The 21,298-nt window shown below is 42.9% G+C and overlaps 1 protein-coding gene across 1 annotated transcript in view; it reads left to right on the top strand.

Moving 5' to 3' along the window:
- LOC114043628 (ATP-binding cassette sub-family A member 3-like) overlaps nucleotides 1–17,012 on the top strand; it is a 41,574-nt gene extending 24,562 nt beyond the window's left edge. Inside the window, 8 exon segments of the mRNA XM_027862699.1 lie at nucleotides 4,257–4,466; nucleotides 7,615–7,743; nucleotides 7,987–8,184; nucleotides 10,224–10,411; nucleotides 13,271–13,441; nucleotides 13,857–14,056; nucleotides 15,138–15,211; nucleotides 15,805–17,012. Coding sequence (XP_027718500.1) covers nucleotides 4,257–4,466; nucleotides 7,615–7,743; nucleotides 7,987–8,184; nucleotides 10,224–10,411; nucleotides 13,271–13,441; nucleotides 13,857–14,056; nucleotides 15,138–15,211; nucleotides 15,805–15,909 — 1,275 coding nt within the window. The 3' untranslated portion in view covers nucleotides 15,910–17,012.
- The last annotated feature ends 4,286 nt before the right edge of the window (nucleotides 17,013–21,298 follow it).

Below are 21,298 nucleotides of genomic sequence, written 5' to 3'. Positions count from 1 at the left end.
CAAATATTCAGTTTGCTTTTCTAGGGAGATTGGTGAGTTGCAAGGAGTGAGTACATAAGTCATTACAACAAAGTCTACAAAACATCTAAATTTCATTGCTGTGTAATTCTGTTATAATTAGTATGTTGCTTGACATTATTTTCCCACCCTACCAGAGCTGGAGAACAAATCAAGCTAATGTCCAACCCCTTTCTAGTAAATCGGAAGGTGAAAAGCAGGCATTTGCACTTGTTTGTATGTGTAGTGAATCAATCAAATTACCTCTACCTCACTTAAAGTTAGTGATAAAATGTTATACACTCATACCTTAACCAGGTGAGAACAGGCCTCAATCAATCACAGGCTTTAGACTAAATGAGATCCTTGATCAAATGGAATTTCATCAGAAGAACCTTCTGATTGGCTGGGGGTACTTGGCAATGTCTTTTGTATAAAATGTATAAAATGAGGAAGCTAGTTTGGGAGCTGAGAGATTCAAACAAGCAAAAAGCTAATATTGCAGCTAAACTGATGAAAAGGAATTAATTTGGGGGATGGGGAACTAGTAGAACCCTAAGCCTCAGTCTCAGTCTTGGTCTCCCCCAAGAAGACCTCATAAACTTCAGAGGCTGAGAAGATTGTAGATTTCTCATCTTCCCATCAATAGCCTAACAACATCCTAACAACGCAATGCAGTGGCCTGTGTCTGCATCAGGAGCTAAGAATAGCCTGGATATGATTCGAAAAGGCAGATTCACAGCTCTGTAAGGAGCCCATCCAAGAAGCTATACCATGGCTAAGGAGAACTTCTTGAGCAGCCCACAAGGGGAGAAAAAAAGCTACAACAACAACGAGGAACTATGACTGTTCCCCCGCCCCCAACCTTGTCATATGGATTTTCTCATCTCGAGGCTACTTTCCCCTAGATTCTCTGGCCCCAGTGAGAGAATGAGTCACAGACTTTCAGGGGGACGCTTTACAATAGCTGTATTAGTATACCAGCGTAGTGAAAGCTCCTTTCTAAAAGCTAATTGTCTGACTAATTAGGAATCAACTAATAATATTGGGGAAAACATGACAGAATGAGGTCTCAAGCCAACAGCATCAGAAAGATATCCCTAAACCCGGGGTACCCTAGAACCCTCAGGAGAAGATATAACTAATCTTGCTCTGGAAACCCTACTTGCCAGAGAGAATGGGAATTGGTATAAGGATTTCATGGTCTATCGCCAGCCTTGTGTGTATTGGCATGAGGAACTCTCCCAAACCCCAGAGTCAGTGTGCGTTATATATGGGGGACTTCTCAGGGATCAATATTGATACCTTTGAATTCCTCAAGAGATTCTTTACTTGGGACTTTGGTTATTGGATTCCCTAATTTAGGTTCCAGTTGAGGAAAATTTAACAATTTTTTTCTCTCTTTTTAGACTATAATTACAGTTTTCCCAGCTTGTTTCCTTAAAAGTCAGCTCTTTTGAAACAACCTTTGCTTATTTGAATGCTTATGTGCTGATATCTGTTGCATTACTTTAACTCTGTATGATTACTGCATCTAATATCAGAAGCATAGAATTTGCAGGCCCAAGGTGCCGATAAATATTTATATTTTGTTGTTTTTAAATAGGATTGCCTTAGTGACATCTTTAAGGACTTCAGATCCATAGGAGCCAGTTTTGCCTACTAGTCTTAAATCCTGAGTAATCGGCCCTATGTGCTTGATCTCTCGCGCGTCTTGTTCTTGTTTGGAGCTTAACTGATTCTGTTTTCTTTCGTTTCTGAGATCACTTACTATTGGTCAAGTTTGGAATTCTGTTTGGGTTGTCCTTATCGTGTCAGTGATTCACTTGGAAATTAAATATTCTTTTGCAGAGGGACTCGATACATTTTCCTGGAACTACACGAGGATCACCTCTAGGCTAGAGACCCTTGGAGATATTTTGGATTCCCTATGTGTTTCAGAGATCCCTGGAGAAAATTTGGGTTGTCCTGTGTCATTGCAGAGATGGAGAGGAATTTGACAACATTAAACCCACTCCTGAGTGTGGGTCCAGAGTAGGATGTGAGGGAGTCTTAGTGGAGCACCCCTGGGACCCAGAGCCATTTTGTAAGAACTAAGCCACCTTGGTTTGGTTTCTTAATCTGAGGGTAAGGGGGTGGCTTCTAGTCAACTCCAGGTCCCTGCTGCCTTTGGGGAGAGGCCTAGGTGCTCTCCTTCTGAGACAGGAAATGTAATTCTCTTTTCCTTTTTAAATTGGTCAGTGATTAAACCCAGCCTGTATGTGGGGGTCCCGAGGAGAGGGACCTTTTTGTGGGAAAGGGATAAGGTGAGAGTTTCAGTATAGCATTTGGTATCCTAATGAGCCCTAAATAGAGGGGGCCCTCCATGGGAAAAGGGGAAGGGGAGAATCCCAGCCCTCCGCCATCATCCAATGGACGAGTGTGGCTACACAGGCACCAAGCCACACCTGCAGGGTGAGGGGGTAAACTTCCAGCTGACCCTGGTTCCCTTAATGCCTGTGGGAAGAGCCTCACATGCTCAGGGGATTCTGGAAGGAACTTGGACTTCCCCCTGAGAAGGGAAACTTGGACTCCTTATCCTTTTCCCTCTCCTTTTTTTATTGTTTTGGGTCGGGGAAGGCCTTTACAAACAACAAGATAGGTATTAACCTATTAGAACTTTGTGAAATGATATTTGTCTGTTAAATTGTGTCACCATTTATTTGGAAGGCTGGGAAAATGTTAATGACCAGATTTGATTAGGAACTATGTGCCGCCAAGGCTTCTCTTGGGGCTCTAGTATGAGGCACTAAGGAAGGCACTCAGATAGGGCATGCAGAACCTCGCCAAGGGACTAAAGCACTATTGAGGACTGAAGTCTAGGAATGTCACCAAACACATTCAGGTCATTTTGCTGAGTATGGCAAATATAGCATTAAAATTGGAAAAGACAGAATGTGAAGATAGAGATTGGCTGATTGAACCCATTGAGTCACTCCACCCCACCCGACCCCACTTAAAGTAAGTGATAAAATGCTATACCCTGATAGATAGATGTTAGATAGATGAGGGCTTTCAATTGTCGATCACTCATTCATGGGCTTTAGACTGAGTGTAAGTCCTTGACCTGGAGTGACATTGCACAGGAAGAGTGTTTGGACTGACTGCAGAACCTTGGGCATGCCCTGTAGGGCCTATCTAAAAAAAGATAGGAGAGGTGAGAGTGTGCCAGCTAAACCCCTGAGAAGGAACTGACTGGGGCTTGGGAGGGAGGAGCAGAGCCCCAGGCTTTGGAACTGGTCTGGAGGACACTTCATCTTCCCATCAGCATCCTATCAGCATCCCCCAGAGCCTCTGGCAGCAGTGTCCCCAGGATCTGCTTAGGAACCAGCCATCGACTGGGCCCAGATTCAAGGCTTTACAAAGAGCCCAGCAGAAAAGCTCCACCATACCTAAAGGGAACATCTTGAGGAGTCCAGCAAAAGGATTTCCAGAGGTTATGAGTTCCTCCTATGCCACATGCCCTCTGTTGTTTGAGCTCAATTTCCATAGGACTCTTTATGTCCTGTTGAAAGAGTATGTCACAAACTCTGAGGGAGATGATACTTGTGCTTAACTATGCCAATTATACCATAGTAGCAAATGCCCCTTTCTAAAGGTTAATTAAGTCTGACTAATTGATAATCAACCCATAATCATTAAAGAAAGAACTTTGGTAGGCAATCATGAACTCCAGAATTAAAAACACCCCCTAGTCCCTCAGGAGTAGTACCTGAGAACCCTGAAGGGACATAGTAACCATACTCTGGAGATCCAGTTCATCTGTAGAAGTGAGAGTTGGTATAGTTGACTCAGAGCATAGTTATTTGCTACAGATGATTTAAGAATTTAAATGGGTGAGTGGCTTTTTCTGGGGTGATTTGTATGTATAATTGGGGAAGGAAGTCCAAGGATAATTGCTTGATGAAAGAACAAAAAGGTTTGGAAAAACTCAGCTACAATTTGTTATCTCCACATTCAAGGATTTGGAAGTACTTCGGGTGTAGAATATGACTGTTATATGGAAAGACCAGAGAGCCTTCTGTTGAACTTTAGGATTTTCTAAATACTTTCTATAGAGGGAATTTGTTTTAACCAGATCAATACTGTCAGACTGGCCCATCTGCCAAGATATGGAAATAACACTTTAAAAGTACTTCTTTTTAATAATATATGCTAAAATGAGATTTTACCTGTACTTTTCTGAAGATAGTAAGTTTAAAAAAAATGGTAAAACCAAGATTTCAATGAAGTGTCAATGACTCACTTTAGGCCATGGTTTTATAAATCAAGAGAATATCTACGCATGGCAGTCTCTTGGGATTGGAAAGTATTTGACCTGCATGGCTATATCTGGCCTTGTTTTTCTCCTGTTGCTTTTCTTCATTGAGACCAACTTCTTCTGGAAACTGAAAATCTCTTTCCGTAAGATCTTTGAGAGAGAGAAATTGGTGAGTGGCTCAGTATGAAACTTAAGTCAACTATATGAGGTTTTTGACCAGCTAAAGGGGCTGATTTCACATTCTTTTTCATGAAAGGAATGAACCTGGATGACTGCATTCCTGATGAGACCCATTTGAAGTATATCCCCCACCATAAGTTGGTCTCCAGAGTTTATCTCCCACCTTCATGCATTTGCACAAGCTCTCTCTCACATGCCTGAAACTCCCTCCTCACCTTCAAGACTCAATTCAGATGCTGCTTCCTCTATGATTCCTTTCCTAATTCTCTCAACCCCACCTGTTAGAGCACTCTCTCTCTCTCCTCAAATTATCTTATATTTATTTGTGTGTGCACATTAGTACTCCCCAAGTAGAATATAAGGTTTTTGAAGACCATTTCATTTTTGCCTTTATATCTCCAGCATCAGGTCTCCTTTGCTGATTGCTCTTCCTCTCCTGCCTGCTAAATGAGAATGTGATCCCAGGCTCTGTCCTAAACCATGTTGTTTTCCATATATTCTGTAGGATTTTTATCTCCTCTCCTAAGTCCAAATATCACCTCTTTGTGAGTGATATTCCCATTCATATCTGTATCTCTAGTTCTGACCTCTATTTCCCATTTCCAGCTGCCTACCAAACATCTCCACCAAATGAACTGGCAGCACCTCAAATTCAAAACATCTAAAACAGAGCACACCATCTTCTCCCACCAAACCTACCCTTTTTTATAACTTCTGAATTTATGCTTCTGATGCTTCCATTCTTGTAGTCACCCAAGGTCCATACCTCAGAGTTATATTTGACTCTTCCTTCTTCCTTGGTACACCGTGTCCTATTGTTTCAATATGTGATATATGGGCCAGCCGAACCCCAGCCCCTGGCACAATTGGACACAATTTGGGAGGGGTCATCACAACAATCTCTTTACCTCATCCACCCACCCAGGGAATACCTTGGGAACATCAGTATCTGGTCTGTTCTCTATAATAAAATCTCTCTGGTTCATGGTCCCATCCAGGAAAACTCTGGAAGAATGATTATCTGGCTCATTTTGCTCTCCTGGAAAACATTCTCAAACCCTCTGCAACATTCAAGCTAACAAGACAGACAACCAAAAATGCAGAATGACTCATATCCTAACCTAAGACAGACAAGAACATTCTCCTGCTTCCACAAGGGACCTATATGGTCTGCTGCTTAGCCTTGATAGGGAGCCAATCAATTCTTCCATCTCAGTAGGCCCTATCTTCCCATCAGGAGAGAACTCAAGGTCACTAGAGATTTTACCCTTCCCCTCAGACCTTCACAATCTATACAACTCACAGTACCAGTGAGAAGAAAGATTCCAGCCTCTCTCCCTATCTGACTCACCAGTGGCTTCCGAGCCTGCAGGATGTACTTTTGTCCTGTTTCACTGTCATCAGCTGCTCAGTGCATATGGTTCCCCATAGACAACATATGGATCCCTACAGGTTGGCATCCCTTTCATTATTGTCCACCTGTTCTTCCCTCTTGAAACTGGAAGCAGAGCCCTTCTAACCTGTGTGCCTCAAGAATTGCCCATAAATTAGGGGGAGGGACATAGCTCCATGCTCACTGTGTAGAATGACCTATCTTTATGGTGCTTTACAGTTTACAAAGTGATCTCCTTACAACAACCCTCTGAGGTAGTTAGTTGGTGCCAATGTTGTTATTATCATTTCACATATAATAAAACTGAGACTAAGAGAAATTAGGTGACTTGCCCACAGTTATATGGCTAGCAAGTGACCAGAGCTTATAATTCTAGCTCTGTAAGAAAGACCCTAAAACATCATTTCTACCTCCCTCATCTATTATCTCTTTTCCCTTTTTACTCCTACCACTGGAAGCCAAGCTTGGGCTCTTATCCCTTCTCACCTGGACGCTCCTAATCTATGTAAGCTCACTGGTGTGCCAGGCTCCAGCCTCTCATCCTTAGCTCTATCCTTCCTATTGTTGCCAAATAAAAATATGAATACCTTAGTCTAGCACCTGAAGCCCTCTGCAATCTCTACCTTTTGAATTCTTTTCCTTCCTTCAAGGGCCACCTCCTTCGTGATGCCTGCCTACCGTGATGCCCACAGCCTAAACTGATCCCTCTTTCTTCAAATCTTGCATACTGCTCAGTTTGAACTCTTAATCATATTATAACTTCTATTCTGGTTATTTTCAGAGATACTTCATTCTCTCTTCTAAATTCCTCCAGGGCAGAGACTGTATGGTTTTCCGTATTTGTGTTCTTGAGCCCCATCACAAGGCTTGCTACATAGGAGGCACTTAATAAGTGGATGCTACTACTATTGGGATCTCAGATGCCGTTGTTCCTCATGGCCCTGTTTGAAAAACAAGCTGTAGCCTCAAGGTCTGCAGTGTGGGACAGGAGAAGTCTGGTTCTCTTGGCATGTGTTTTCCAAGAAAAGTAAATGTGATTCTGGCATATCAGAGGCATGAGGTTCTGTGGAAGCAGTCACTCAGCTCACTGGCAGGAGAAAAGGGAAATCAGAAAACCCTTTACCCTTGTCCTTCTAGGAGCTGTGATCAATGCTAGGCTCTGGCATTCTCTCTCTCAGATTGAATGTTCACAGTGTGAGTGGTAGAATAACACTGGAATTCACAAAAATCATGGATTTATCATATATTTCCCACTGTCATCCACAAGACAGACAGGACAGGTGCTTGTTCTTTCTGTTATGGATGTCTGTCCTCCTGAGGGCAAATGCCCTAAGGGAATAGTTAAGAAAATTATACCTTTCTACACCCTGCTGCTTGATACTCTGAGACCTCAGATTGGCTTTCTTTTCCTAAAAGTGCACTACTGTATTCCTGACCAAAAATGCATCAGGCTGCATGGAATGCCACATGAAGTTTCTATTTCCAGGATGTATTGATCACATTTGAGCTAAGTTTCCAATGTCCCTGGTTTCCTTGGGAAGGCAGGAGTCAGCTTAATTGAGAGGTGGACAATGCTCCAAAAGTCCAAAAGTAGCCAAGAGCTGCTTGCTTGACATCTCTAAGGACTCAGCACATCTATTGTGCCCCCTCGTCTCCTGCCTCTTAGCCACCTCTCCCAACCCTATCTCCAGATAGCCAAATGTCTGAAAGGTATTCATGTCTGTGATTCATCTCTCTGAAATAGTCACAGGTACATAGCGTGCCATCTTTGATTTTCAAAGACGATGATGTGGAAGATGAGAGAGAGAAAATCCTGAATTCACTTCCAAAGTTATTGCAGGACACCCCTCTAATCACTAAAGAACTCACAAAGGTAAAGCCAAATGAAAGTCAGGGCTCTCCTGGGACTTCCCCATTGGAGGCATATCAAATATGTACCTGATTGAGGGTGGCTGGTCTCTGAGATCCATAAGGTTGGGGAAAAGTAGCTTGAGCAGAGGGGTAGAGCTCTTCTGCTGCTACCCAGGAGGTGTGGTGTCGGCTCTTACGTGAGGATCGATACCCTGTTTTTTGCAATTCATAGGAAGTCTGTGGGTTTTCTTTTGGGGCTTCTTAGGTGTATGGCCATAGGAAGACACCTATCCTCACTGTGAACAGGATCTCCTTCACAGTCCAGAAAAAAGAATGTTTTGGGCTGCTGGGCTTCAATGGAGCTGGGAAAACCTCCACCTTCAAAATGCTGACTGGGGAAAACATCATCACATCTGGAGATGCCTTTATCAATGGAAAAAGCATCTTCAGTAACCTCAAAACGGTAAGGTCTTCCCCAGAGGCAGGGGAACACACTTCCCTGAAAAATGGAAAGGATGACAGTCAATGAGGAGAAGCAATGGGAACTGTAACAAAGAGAATGGATCCTCAAAAGGTGAAAGACACCGAGACTGCTGCTAAGCTGGTGATGGAAATCTGGGGAAAAGGGGTAGAAAATTAAAACAGTCTTGCCCCGAAAGTATGAGCACAGGGTGTTTCCTGTAGCCTTCTGGAGTGTGAAAGCAAGAGTCAGAGTGCCCCAGGCTAGGTTCCTTATAAAGGGTTTGGCATAACTAAAGGAACTGAATCTGGTTCTGTTTTGGGGGAATTGGGATGGAGGAACTTCGCAGTTGTCTACAGGACTTCCTTTCACAGTTATTTGTTGTATTCCCAAGCCCACAGTTCGTTCAGTCTCTTAGTTGGGGCCCTGGAATCCAATAGTCGTGGTCCCCATCATATGCTAAAGAGAGATGGACAAATCAATGTGTGTTACCAGATGGAGTTTCTAAGGTATGGACAATTCAATTCCATTCTGTTTGGCAAATATTTATTAGGTGACTAGCACAAATGAATAAATTACAGAATAAAACATTTTATCGAATGCAATGTGCAAACCATTGAGGATACAAACAGAAAAGCAAGACAGTCCCTGCTCTCAAGGAGCTCACGTTCTAGTGGGGATGACAACCTCTAGGGAAGGTTTCAGCTACAAGTCAGATGGAAAGGCCTGGTGATCCCATGGGTGCTACCACCCTAAGGAGTGCAATTGCAAAGCAGATGTTGATGCCTCTTCTTGGATATCATTTCCACTAATAAAATCGTGTCAATTTCTGATGTTGAAAGATTTTACAGTACCAAGGACTTCAATGGTAAGAACTTGAGACTTTGCATAAGCAGTTTCCAGGCTACATCTCCAAAGGGGTTGCATCCCAGGATGATGGCCAAGGGCACTGGGATAGAATCATTGCTATTGCAAAGGCCCTTGGGCGGAGGGCCCTGAGCTGTTTCCATCAGGGTCTGAGAGGAAATAGTAGTCAAAATAGTGATGATGGTTTGACTTACCGGGCACATGTTGCCTCCTGTCTCTTCCATGTGCAAGTGTGTATATTTCATGTTAGATATCACTATACATATAAGCCAAAAATACAAAAGTGAAATGATAGTCTCTACCTTTAGAGAGTTTATAGTATAATAAGAAAGATTTACACAAATAGCAATATCATTTGGGATATAAATACAAAGAAGAGGTCCAAACAAAGTAGTGAAAGAATCAAAAGATCACTTCCAACTAAAAGAATTGGGGACAAGTTCTTGGAAGTACTCCCTGAGCTTGTCCTTGAGGGAAGGGAGGGATGGCAGTATGTGAGGATGAGAGGGATAGCCATTCTACTCTTGGAAAAATAGCATGAGCAGAGTGACAGAGATGGGGAGAGAAAGGGACAAGAAAGATCTAGTTTGGCTGAAAAAATAGCGAGGGCAGAAATACCAGCTAGGAAACTGTCATAACAATCAAGGTGAGAAGGAAACAGGACCTAAAAATCTTTTGTGGATCCTCCTAGAAGAGGATCATATACACTGATATAAAATTGCCTCTTCATTGAGGACCTTGTCTCCAGAGCTCACAAGAAGCCCCACTTAAGTGCCCTTGTTCCTCTTGGTCTTGATAAAGCTGCTAAGCTTTATGTTCTCTTATAAGAAATTAATGCTAACAAAATACCAAATACCTTCTTCCTTCAACACACACACACACACACATGCCTTGAAAGCACCATTCTATAAAAATTCACATCCCTTCTCTTATCCATTGGCCATGACTGTTCTGTAGGGATTCTACCACCTCCCAGTGGAGAGCATTCACAACTTTGGCAGCAGCAGAAAGTCCTGGCCGGAGCACGGGAAGGAATTCTCTTTCTTGAGCAAGGGCCTGGACTAAAATGACTTTGCCTTATCAGATTCTAGAGCATATGTGATCCAAGATGGTTTTCACATCGGGCACCTAGCCAGCCTGTTTTGCATCTCTTAAGGGCTCTTCTCTCCTTGCAGTTGCAGGGACAAGTCAGCTACTGTCCTCAGTTCGATTCCCTGCTGGACCACATGACAGGACGAGAAACCTTAACCATGTATGCCCGGATATGGGGCATTCCTGAGCCCCAAATCGAGTTGTGTGTGAAAAATATGATACAGAAGCTGCTTCTGGACCCTCATGCAGACAAACTTGTCAAAAACTATAGGTGAGACATTAGGCTTTGGCAGCCTCTTCCCTTCTTATAACCATTAAACTCTAATAATGCAGTGTGCCTTTTTCTCAGACATAATTGAGTGAGCAGAGGAGCCTTCTCAATACCAGGTATGGGAGATGACCACACTGGCCATGCAAGACTGGCTTTAGACAGAAAAGAGGAGTGACCATTTGGTAGCCTGAGGAATAGGACAGCTGCAAGGAGCGTCTGATTATTTGACCTAGTTCGATTCTCATTCCATAAAGGATAGCCTGACTGGCTCCTGCTGGCCCTAATCCTGTGACTGTGCCCTGGGCTACAGAGGAGGGTTTGGCAGCATTGCCCATTCCCCAGCCAGGTAGGAGTGTCAGAGGAGCCCTCCTGATCTGCCGCTCCCTATTACGTCAGGCAATGACCATGACATAAGAGTGACTGATAGGTGACAGGAAACATAGAGGTGGGGGCCTCTGAGCCTTTCACAAGCACCCTGACTGCTCCGGGAGTACTCGTCTTACCCCCGGACTATGAATTACTTTTTGACTTTGACTCAGAAGAACATTTTGTTTACACTTTTAAATCGCAATTTGGATAGTGTCCTCTTCCCTCCTAGACATGTTCTTTCCCTCAAGGCCTAATAGTTGCCTTTAATTAATGGCATGTTGTTGTTGGTCATTTGTTTCAGTTGTATCCAACTCTCTGGGACTCCATTTGGAGTTTTCTTGCCAGAGATACTGAAGCAGTTTGCCATTTCCTTCTCCAGCTCATTTTACAGAGGAGGAAATTGAGTGTGACTTGCCCAGGACCTCACATCTAGTAAGTGTCTGAGGCCAGATTTGAGCTCAGGAAAATGAGTCTTCCTGACTCCAGGCCCAGCACTGTGCACTATGGCGCCACCTAGTGGTCCTCATTAATGGCATACATTGGCCCTGTCCTAAAGGGAGGCCGTGATCTGATATGAAAAATTGTTAACCAGTTTTGTGCATCTAAAAGGATATGAGCATCCTCGGAGTAGATTTGTGGCTCAGCCAAGGATCCTTTAATTCTCCTGTGTGTGAAGTTAGATCCCTGTTATGACGGAAAGCTAGATGTCACAGTGGGTAAGAGTGCTGAATTGGAAACCAGGAAGACCTGAATTTAACTCTCACCTCAGACACTTAACAAGCTGTGTGTGACCCTGGGCAAGTCACTTACCTTCTCTCAACCTTAGTTTCCTCTTCTGTAAAATGGTGATAATAATGGCATCTACTTCACAGGGTTGTTGTGAAGGTCAAATGAATTAACATGTGTCTGATGAGCTACATAAATACTAGTTGTTATTATTGTAATGATGATGATGTTGAGGCAAGATGATGTTGATGCCAGCTCATCACTAAAATGATGCACCACAAGCCATTCCTCAGTTGACAGAAATGGCCAAAAGATATGAACGAAAAGTTTTCAAGGAAAGAAATCTAAGGTATTTATAGCAATATGAAAAAAAAAGTTTGGAATCACTAATAATTAGAGAAATTCAAATTAAATAACCCTTACGCTACCCCTTATGCCCATCAGACTAGCAAATTGACAAAAAAAGAGAAGTGACATGCTGGAGAGATTATGAAAAACGAGCATATTGCTGCACTATTAGTGGAGTTGTGGAATTGGTCCAGCCAATCTGGAAAGCCATTTAGAATTGTGCCCCAAAGTTTCTAACCTGTGCATACCACCAATGGAACTCTATGCCAGAGAGCCCTAGAAAGGGGAAAAAGTCTTATGTGAACAAAAATGTCGAGAGCAGCTTTATTTGTCATACCAACAAGGGCAGGGGGGAGAGGGTGGTGTTTGCCCATCAACCGGAGAATGGCTAGACAAATGATGGTATATGAATGTAATGCAATACTATTGCGCTGTAAGAAACGATGAGAGAGACTTTTTCCGAGAAGCCTGGGAAAACTTGCCTGTGAACTGAGGAGGTGAGAAGAACCATTTATACTATAATTACAGAGCTATAAAAGCAACCCTGAAAGACTTAAGAACCCTTAACCATGCTATAACTAATCACAATTCCAGTGAATCCAGAGGTGATAAGGCATGCTATCTACCTCCTGACAAAGAGGTGATGGATTTGAGCTGCAGAATGAGACACACACTTATGGACACTACCAATACGGGAACTTGTTTCACTTGACTTTGCACATCTATTACAAAGGTTTTGGTTTTCTTTTTTCTTTTCCATTGGAGAAACAGAGGACAGAGGATGAAAAAACAAATGCTTGATTATTAAAAATACAATAAAACACAAGTATATCATGTAGCATATACTTCCAGTGGTAATTTCTCTGACCACCCAACCTCTTGTGACCAAACTACTTCTCTGATACTTTTGACCTCAACTTCATTCTTTGGCTCTGTGTCTCCACTCAACCCTATCCCCCACCCCTGTCAACTGAAACCTTATTTCTGGCTTTGGCATTTGCTACCTTTATTAGATTCACATTCCAACCACGTATTTCACCCTGTCCCTCTGCAGGTGGACATTTGTTGTTGTTGTTCAGTTGTTCAGTCATGAATGACTTTTCGTGACCTCATGGACCATACTGTCGACAAGGTTTTCTTGGCAAGGATACTAGGAGTGGTTTGCTATTTTCTTCTCCAGCTTGTTTTACAGATGAGGAAACTGAAGCAAACATGGGTCACACAGCTAGTAAGTGTCTGAGACCAGATTGGAACTCGGGTCTTCCTGACTCTAGGCCCAGCACTCTATCCACGGAGTCATTTAGCTGCTGGATATTGGACATATTTAGGCATTATTTCTTGTTCTCCCTGGTGTTCTGCCCTGGAGCCTTGGGAATACTATTATTTGTCCCTGTTCTCCCCCTTCTCCTCACACAGTGGTGGCAACAAGCGTAAGCTGAGCACTGGTATTGCCCTTATGGGAAATCCCTCAGTTGTCTTCCTGGATGAGCCATCCACCGGCATGGACCCTGTGGCTCGGCGCCTGCTCTGGAATGCCGTGACCGAGATCCGTCAGCTTGGCAAGGCCATCGTCATTACCTCCCACAGGTAGGGCCTGCATCCGGATCGGCACGGTAAAAAGGAATTCGAATGAGAGCGGGGATGGTCCTGTGGCCTTGTCTGTGGACTCTTGGGTGCTGGGGCTAGAGGGCAGGGGCGAGAAAGCTGCTGGCAGTTGAGCCCTCAGACTGGGGACCTTCGGGTTCCTGTGATGTTGGTCCTGACAACAAGCTGTATGGAATAATAAGGGGGGAACTCCCATTCTAAACCTGAGCGTCTCCTCTTCCCCTTTTATGCCAAGCATTTTTACGTTGCTAAGGTGGCCCTTCGCCCTAGGCCACATACCAGGCTTTCTCTCTACAGAAACGGGACCTGCAGATTTAGTCTCACCAGGTGCACAGCCCTTGCCCTCCAAAGCAAGGAGTCTTGAGTCATGCCTCCCTCCTCACTCTTGTTTCCCCAGCCTGGAGGAATGTGAAGCCCTGTGCACCAGGCTGGCCATCATGGTGAATGGACAGTTCAAGTGTCTGGGCAGCCCACAGCACCTCAAGAGCAAATATGGGAGTGGCTACACCCTACTGGCCAAAATTAAAGACTACACTAAAGAGGAAGAAAAGATGGCAATTGAGGCATTCAAAACATTTGTGGAAGAGACCTTTCCAGGTACTGGAGCTCATGCCCTAAATAGCCCAAATCTTTCTTATCTGTCCTCTGGCGGGCATGTTTTGCCAGTGAATTCCTGTAAAAATAAGGAAATAGGATTTTCACAGTTCCACTTCAGCAACAGTCACTTGCAGTGTTCTGCCTTCACCTTAGGACTTTAACCAAAGTCCTTGCTTAAGTAACTACAGCTTGACTCACTTCTTGCTTTTCTCAGCTTCTCAAGGAGTAAAAGTCCTTTCTGCTCATGGCAGAACTTAAGCAGAATGGCAGACAAAGATGAAGCTGTGAGGGGAAAGCATATACAGAAGTATTCTCCCCACCTTGAATGGTCCATTTCAAAAGTACGGATATTGAGTTGACTACAGCACTTATACTAGATTGAAAACCAATCCTGCCAGGAAATAGCCTTTCTCACTTCCTGTTCCCCAGAGAAATGTCTTTTTCCAGACTGTGCAGGAATTGAAGAATTGTGCCAATTCCTCTAATAATAGCTTATATGGCACTTTCAGATTTACAAAGTTTTTTACATATGTTACCTCATTTGGATCTCATAACTCTGAAAAGTAGGTCTTATTATCCCCTCTTTTACAATGAGGAAATTGAGGGGTCAAGTAGTAAGTATCTGGGGCTGAATTGCTGCTCAGGTCCTCTTGACTCCAAGTTTAACACTCTACTCACTGCTGCCTAGCTACCTGTAGATCTTGCAGGAAGCCACTAGTGCAGCCTTCCTCTGTCATACCCCTTTACATAAAGAAACAAGGCAAAGACTGCCCAGGATCAGAGAAAGAAAGAAGCCTGTGCAATTGGTGAGGGAAGAAACATGTGGGCCTCCAAACACAAACAGAAAAGAAGTGGGGTACTTCTGATAACCTAGGCAAATTCCTACCAAGAGAGAAGTCTGCTTTATTTTCCTGTTTCTTTTTCAATCTTTGTTTCAGGGGATGGGGGATGACTGGGTAGGGGATAAAGGAGGGATATTTTCAAAAAGGAAGATGATATAAAAACAAAAATATCAATAAAAATAAGATTTTTTTCCCTAAAAAAAAAAAAGAAAAAAGAAATGTCTCTTTCCCTTTGCCAGGCAGTATCCTGAAAGAGGAGCACCAGGGGATGGTCCATTACCACTTGCCCAAAGAGAATCTCAAATGGTCAAAGGTGAGTATGGGAAGCAGATTTCATTAAGCTATCATGATGCTACCTAATGGCACTTTCTACAAGGAGGAGCATGCAAGAGGCACTGAACCCTCCCAGGGGCCTCAGGATGTGGATATGGCACTCAGACATCTGGGAATATGATAAACTCAACTCTAAGGGGAGGACGAGTTCTCTGTGAAGAGTCTGTCCTTCCCTTTTTCTTGGGTAGTAATCTTTCCATCCTGTTACAGTTTCACCTCAGCAATTTGCCATGACAATGTTGAACAAAATTTCTTAGCCTTTAATTCTCTTAACATGACTTAATCTCCTTACATAGACAGTTGAACGCTGGGTTCAGCAGGTGTGTGGCCTAGAAGTGTTGCCCACCTGGAAGGTACTGAAAAAGGGACAGGGTCTCTTGGGGACGTATCACTCAACTTCCTTCTCAAAGAACACCGAGGTTTAATAACTCCATGGCAACATTTGGGTCCAATGATGGATTTAAAGAGTTTCATCAGCCTCTAACTTTTGCCTCCTAACACACATTTAGGAGCCACTCCATATACATCCCTAGAACAAGGATCTTAACTATGACTATGTCTACCATCCCACAGGTGTTTGGCATCTTGGAAGAAGTCAAAGACAGGTATAAATTGGATGACTATTCCGTAAGTCAAGTCTCACTGGAACAAGTCTTCTTGAGCTTTGCCCATTTATGACACTCAAAAGAAGATGCATCCTAGAGAGCAGTTCATTGAACTTTGAGCCCCTTACCATCTCCCTTTCCATCCCATTATATGTCACCAGTGTGTATAGATATACCAGTTGACTCTGTGTATGTGCATATCTTCATGTAAAAATGTAACAATGAACTTCCTCAAGGAGGGATTTTGCTTTCCATTTTGAGTACAGATGTACTTTGAGATAAACATTCAAGAAGTAGATGAGTATGAGGTCAGAAAAGAAGAAGTAGATTTCTCAGAGCCTGAGACCATTCAGTGTACTTCCTGTTACACTCAACAACTCCATGGGAATGCAGTGGCAGTGGGCTCCATAGAGTATACCACTTTGGCTATTAGTGTACACTGCAAGTCAGCCTCCCAGGCAGTCACTACTGGATGGAAACCACAGTACACAGAGTGAATGTAGGAGGGGAAAGAAACATAGGTGGAAGCCATGAGTGGACCAAGTCGTTTCTAAAAACTCATTGGGCAGTATGGTGGCCTGGTCAAATTTCAATTGTAAAATGTTATTCTAGCATTTAGTGGGCTCTGTCTGCCCATAAGACTTGAACGGTGTATCTTTACCCAAAGACTCTCTAGAAGTGTGAGATAAACCAAACACATCAAAGAGGAAGTTGGAGGGAAGCCTGTGGAACAAGAAAAATTAATTTAGAACAGGTGGTTGGTCTTAGCTGTGTTAGGATGCCAGCATAGGGAAGGAAGGTTGTCATCTTGGTCGGAATGATTACTACCTGGAGACTAGGGCAAGTCCATGTTGGAATATATAAACATCAGTACCCAGAAAAAGAGAAGTTATAGAAAGCCTGCTGGCTGGCTCATCGGGTTCTTAACCTAAGCACATACTTAGTATGCCTACTTAACAAGCCAGCATTATGTCAGTCACCCAAATCAAAAGTCAGAGGTGTCTATGGATGAGGTCTGAAAACAGCAAACCCCACCCCCACCCAATGCCTAACATCAGTAGTTCATGGAAGAGATGGAACATTCTCCTTCCAGCCTCACCCTGATGGACACAAGTTCAATAAAACGATGGTGAAGCCCATCTGAGACCAGTCGTCCCTTGGTTGGATATAGGTATTCTGCCCACTTGGAGAACAGACAACTAGGTCTGAATTTAGGTGTCTCACACTTGCCATGACAAATCGAGTAGCTTGGATTCAGGGTTTGTGACTACAAAACATGTTGTCTACAGAGGGGCCTTTTGAGATAATTGATCCTTCAGGCAACTGAGGATAGCTTGTTCTGCTTGGCCCTAGAGAACAACCCAAAGAATAATCAGTGGAATCACAGGGACAAATTTGGTAGTAAAGTCAGGAAAAACAAAGCTATCCAAAATTGAAATAAACTTATTCTTGGAAACTGCTCCGAGGAGGCCGCAGGCTCCTGGTTACTGGAGAGCTTCAATCAAAGGATAGCCAACTGCTTGTCAAGTTGTAGAACAAGAGATCTTCCCCATTTATATGTTCTGGACCCCTCTGGCAGTGTGGGGAAGCTTAGGCACCCCTTCTCAGAAGAATACTTCTACATGCACAAAATGCAATACATAAGACCAATCATATTGAAATAGTTATTTTAAAAAAACATTTTTTTAAGTTCCTGGATTTCAGGAACTCCTGTTGGGATGGGTATTCTTATTGAAGTATGGTTTGAATAGATGGTCTCTGATATGCCCTCTAACTATGAGAGTCAAATTGTGATTCTGTGCTATATGAGGTCTGAGAGAGAGTCATTACTGGCCAAAGGGATAAAGGCTTTATACAGAAGGTAGCATTTGAGTTGAGGAAAGAGGAGTAGGAATTCAACAGGCAAATATGGAGGGAGCAAAGGGGGAGGATAAGGGAGGACATTCTAGGCCTAGGAATTAGCATGAGGAAAGGCATGGAGGTGATGGAGCACATGATATGTTTGTGGGACAGAGCAGAAGAGTTTTTCTGGTCCATAATATAAAGTTGCAAAAAGTATGATATTGTGGTGCCAGATTAAGAAAGGCCTTGAATGGAAACCACATAGGGAACCACTGAAGACTTCTGAGCAGAAGTATGGCAAATCAGATCTGTGCCTTAGAAAATTTGTCAACAATAAAAAGGACGGATTAGAAATGGTAGAGTGCCAGAGTAGGAAGACTTGTTCAGAGACTTATGTTTGTCCTTCTTTTTCAAAGAGGACCAATGACATCATGGGGTGATGCAGAGCTGCACAAAGTTATCAGCCTCACTCTTCCAGAATCATTAGATCTAATGGCAAGACAAAAGTCAAGACGACTGGCAATGGCCCAGGATGCAGTAGATGACCTTGGTGTCTTTTATGTCAGACCAAGCTCTAAGGATTCCACAGCACCTGCTTCAGCCATCTTCATGGCTGTTGGAACAAATTGTTCTCATGTGCCCATTCTGCAGGAGAAGTCTTCACATGCTAACTCATTGATAGGTTTGAGACCTGTTGATTATCCTCAGTCTGGTTTAGCCTATCTGCCAAGATGGTTCACCACAGTATCGTCACGGTACATGCATGCTACAGCTTCTTGTAGCCACACTTGAGAGTTGAGTGAAAGAAGGACACAAAAGATGAAGGAGCAACCCTGAAAAAGGCTTGGCAAGCCCTCATAGCAGAGATATTAGTCTTCCCTCAATACCAGGTGGTACAGCAGATAGAGCCCCAGGCCTAGAGTCGGAAAGATCTGAGTTCAAAACTGGCCTCAGACACTTACTAGCTAGTGTGTGACCCTGGGCAAGTCACCTAGCCTTATTTGCCTCAATTTCCTCATTTATAAAATGAGCTGTAAAAGGAAATGGCAAACAACTCCAGTGTCTTTGCCAAGAAAACCCCAAATGGGGTTACAAAAAGTAGAACATGACTGCACAACAACAAATCTGCTGGAAATGTTTCAGTTCAGAAGACAATCACTTAAGGGGCAAACCACACGTATTCATAGGCTGAGTAGCTTTTGTTGTTATTGTTCAGGGACTATTGCAAAAGTCTAGGCAGGTAAGTATTAAGGCTATAATAGTGATAATAGAAAAGAGGACTGTGGGAGGTATTTCAGGAATAAAATGGAAAAGATTTGGTAACTTACTGAATAAGAGATATGAGAGAGAAGTCAAAGATAACCATTAGTTGGCAGATCTGGGTTATGGTGAATGATATCGTCATAAACAGAAATCATGAAGCCAGGAAGAGGGGAAGGTTTGGGGGAGGTTTTGTTCACCTCCTACATGATCATTCCTTACTAACTTCTTTGGATCATCATCCGTTTTCTGCTCACTGGGGGCATCCCCCAAAGCCCTCTTCTTTTACCCCCTACATTTTTCCTGGGTATTCTTATCAGCCTGCATGAATTCCCTTATCTTAGCTCTGTTTTCTGGGGCATGAGTCCAGATTGAAATGGGCGCCTGTCAATTATTTCAGCCACCAATATAATGACATAGCATCCTTGGGTATTTACTGTCTCTGGATCAGAACTAAATCTGTAAATTTTGCAGAAGCCTCCAAATCCACTATGACTGAGACTCTCTGACACTGAACTCATGGGTCAGAAATACATGGGCATGTTAAAAGACAGTAACAGCAATATTGTAAAGACAATCAACTTTGAAAGACTTAGGAATTCTGATCAACACAATGACTAAACACAATTCCAGAGGGCTCATGATAAAACACGCTACCCACCTCCTGATAAAAAAGTAAGGAACTCAGAGTACAGAACAATGTGAGAATTTGTTTTGCTTGACTATACATGTTTGAAAAAGAGATTTTGTTTTTCTCGTTTTCTTATGGAGGGGTGCAAGTATGGGAGACAGTGCAGATCTGAAAAAAAAATGATTAAAAAAAAATACATGAGGAGCAGCTAGGTGGCGCAGTGGATAGAGCACCAGCCCTGAAGTCAGGAGGACCTGAGTTCAAATCAGACCTCAGACCAAACACTTGACACTTACTAGCTGTGTGATCCTGGGCAAGTCACTTAACCCCAATTGCCTAAACCAAAAAACAAAACAAAACAAAACAAAAAAAAACCCCATGAGCATGTGGATAGGAAATCTAGAATAATTAAGCTAGGAATAAAAGGATAATGAGGGGTCTCACTGCCCCCAAGTGGCAGCCAGTTCAATCTATTGATGGCTCCCCACTTGAATAGAATTAATGTGCCTAGGTGACTTGAACCAGACGTGGTACCCTTTGAGTCATACCGTACTAACTTTCCATCTCTCCAATCATATGAGATTGATAGGTTCTACCACAATCATCATGGAGACTGAAGATGGAACTTGATGCACACACATTGCCAGATAAGTGTAAGCAAATTGGTAGTAATGTCCACCTAGATTAATTACCATCATGCCTACCCAGTCTTCTTTGCCTTTGCTAACTTCTCTGAATTTGATTTCTGGTTCTCCTAATTTATGGTACTGACCCAACCTCACCCTGCCTAGCCAAATTTTCAGTCTTGGCCCCTCTGGCCAGATCTGTCTTATTGTCAGGTCTGGTGCTAATGTTTCCAAGAGCCAGGCCATCTTGAGAGCTGATTTATACTATCGGGAATTTTCAGCTGATGTTTGAAAGAGGTTTTGTAGGGGGCAAAATACTGGGCCTATATTGTGAAGAAGACATTTATTTGTAAGACCCAGATGACAATTAATTATTATAAATGATCTTAAACTCTTTAGGATTAAGAAATATTATTCAAGTGCTAAAAACTACTTATGTCTTCAGACTATCTATAGACCCAGACCTCCATATGACAGCTGCATACCAAATTTTTCAGAGTTGTAGGCTACTTACCTATCAGTGTCCTAACTAGGTAGATCCCCTAGGACTTTGCTCCAGTGTGGGAAATTTAGAAGTTACATGCAATAAACATTAAGCACTTACTATGTACCAGGTACTGTGCTAAGCACTGGGAATGCAAAAAAAAAAAAAAAAAAGAGATAGTCCCTGCTGTTCACAATCTAATGGGAGAGACAACATGCAAATAACTATGTGTAAAAAAGCTTTATACAGGATAAATGGGAAATAACAAACAGATGGAATTACCTCTTTCTAAGAGGGACCAAAAATTAAGAGGGGTTGGGAAAGACTTTCTATAAAAAGTGACATTTTTGCCGGAACTTCAGAGAATCCAGGAAAGCCATGAGGAGAGAGAACATTCTAGGCATGGAAGATAGCCAATGAAAATGCCCAGAGTTGGGGAATGGAGTGTCTGGAGAGGAATCCCAGAGTACATGGTGCAAAGTACAAAGTATAAAAAGATGGGAGAGGTAGGAAGGGGTCTGTTTATGAAGGGCTTTAAATAAATACCAGAGGATTTTATTTTTGGTCCTGGGACTGTTATTGTGTAGAAGGATGACATGGTCAGACGTGTGCCTTTGAA

The sequence above is a fragment of the Vombatus ursinus genome, unplaced genomic scaffold, assembly GCF_900497805.2.
Source record: "Vombatus ursinus unplaced genomic scaffold, bare-nosed wombat genome assembly UNPS02014770.1, whole genome shotgun sequence".
Lineage (NCBI taxonomy): Eukaryota > Metazoa > Chordata > Mammalia > Diprotodontia > Vombatidae > Vombatus > Vombatus ursinus.
This window is presented reverse-complemented; position numbering and strand designations above follow the sequence as displayed.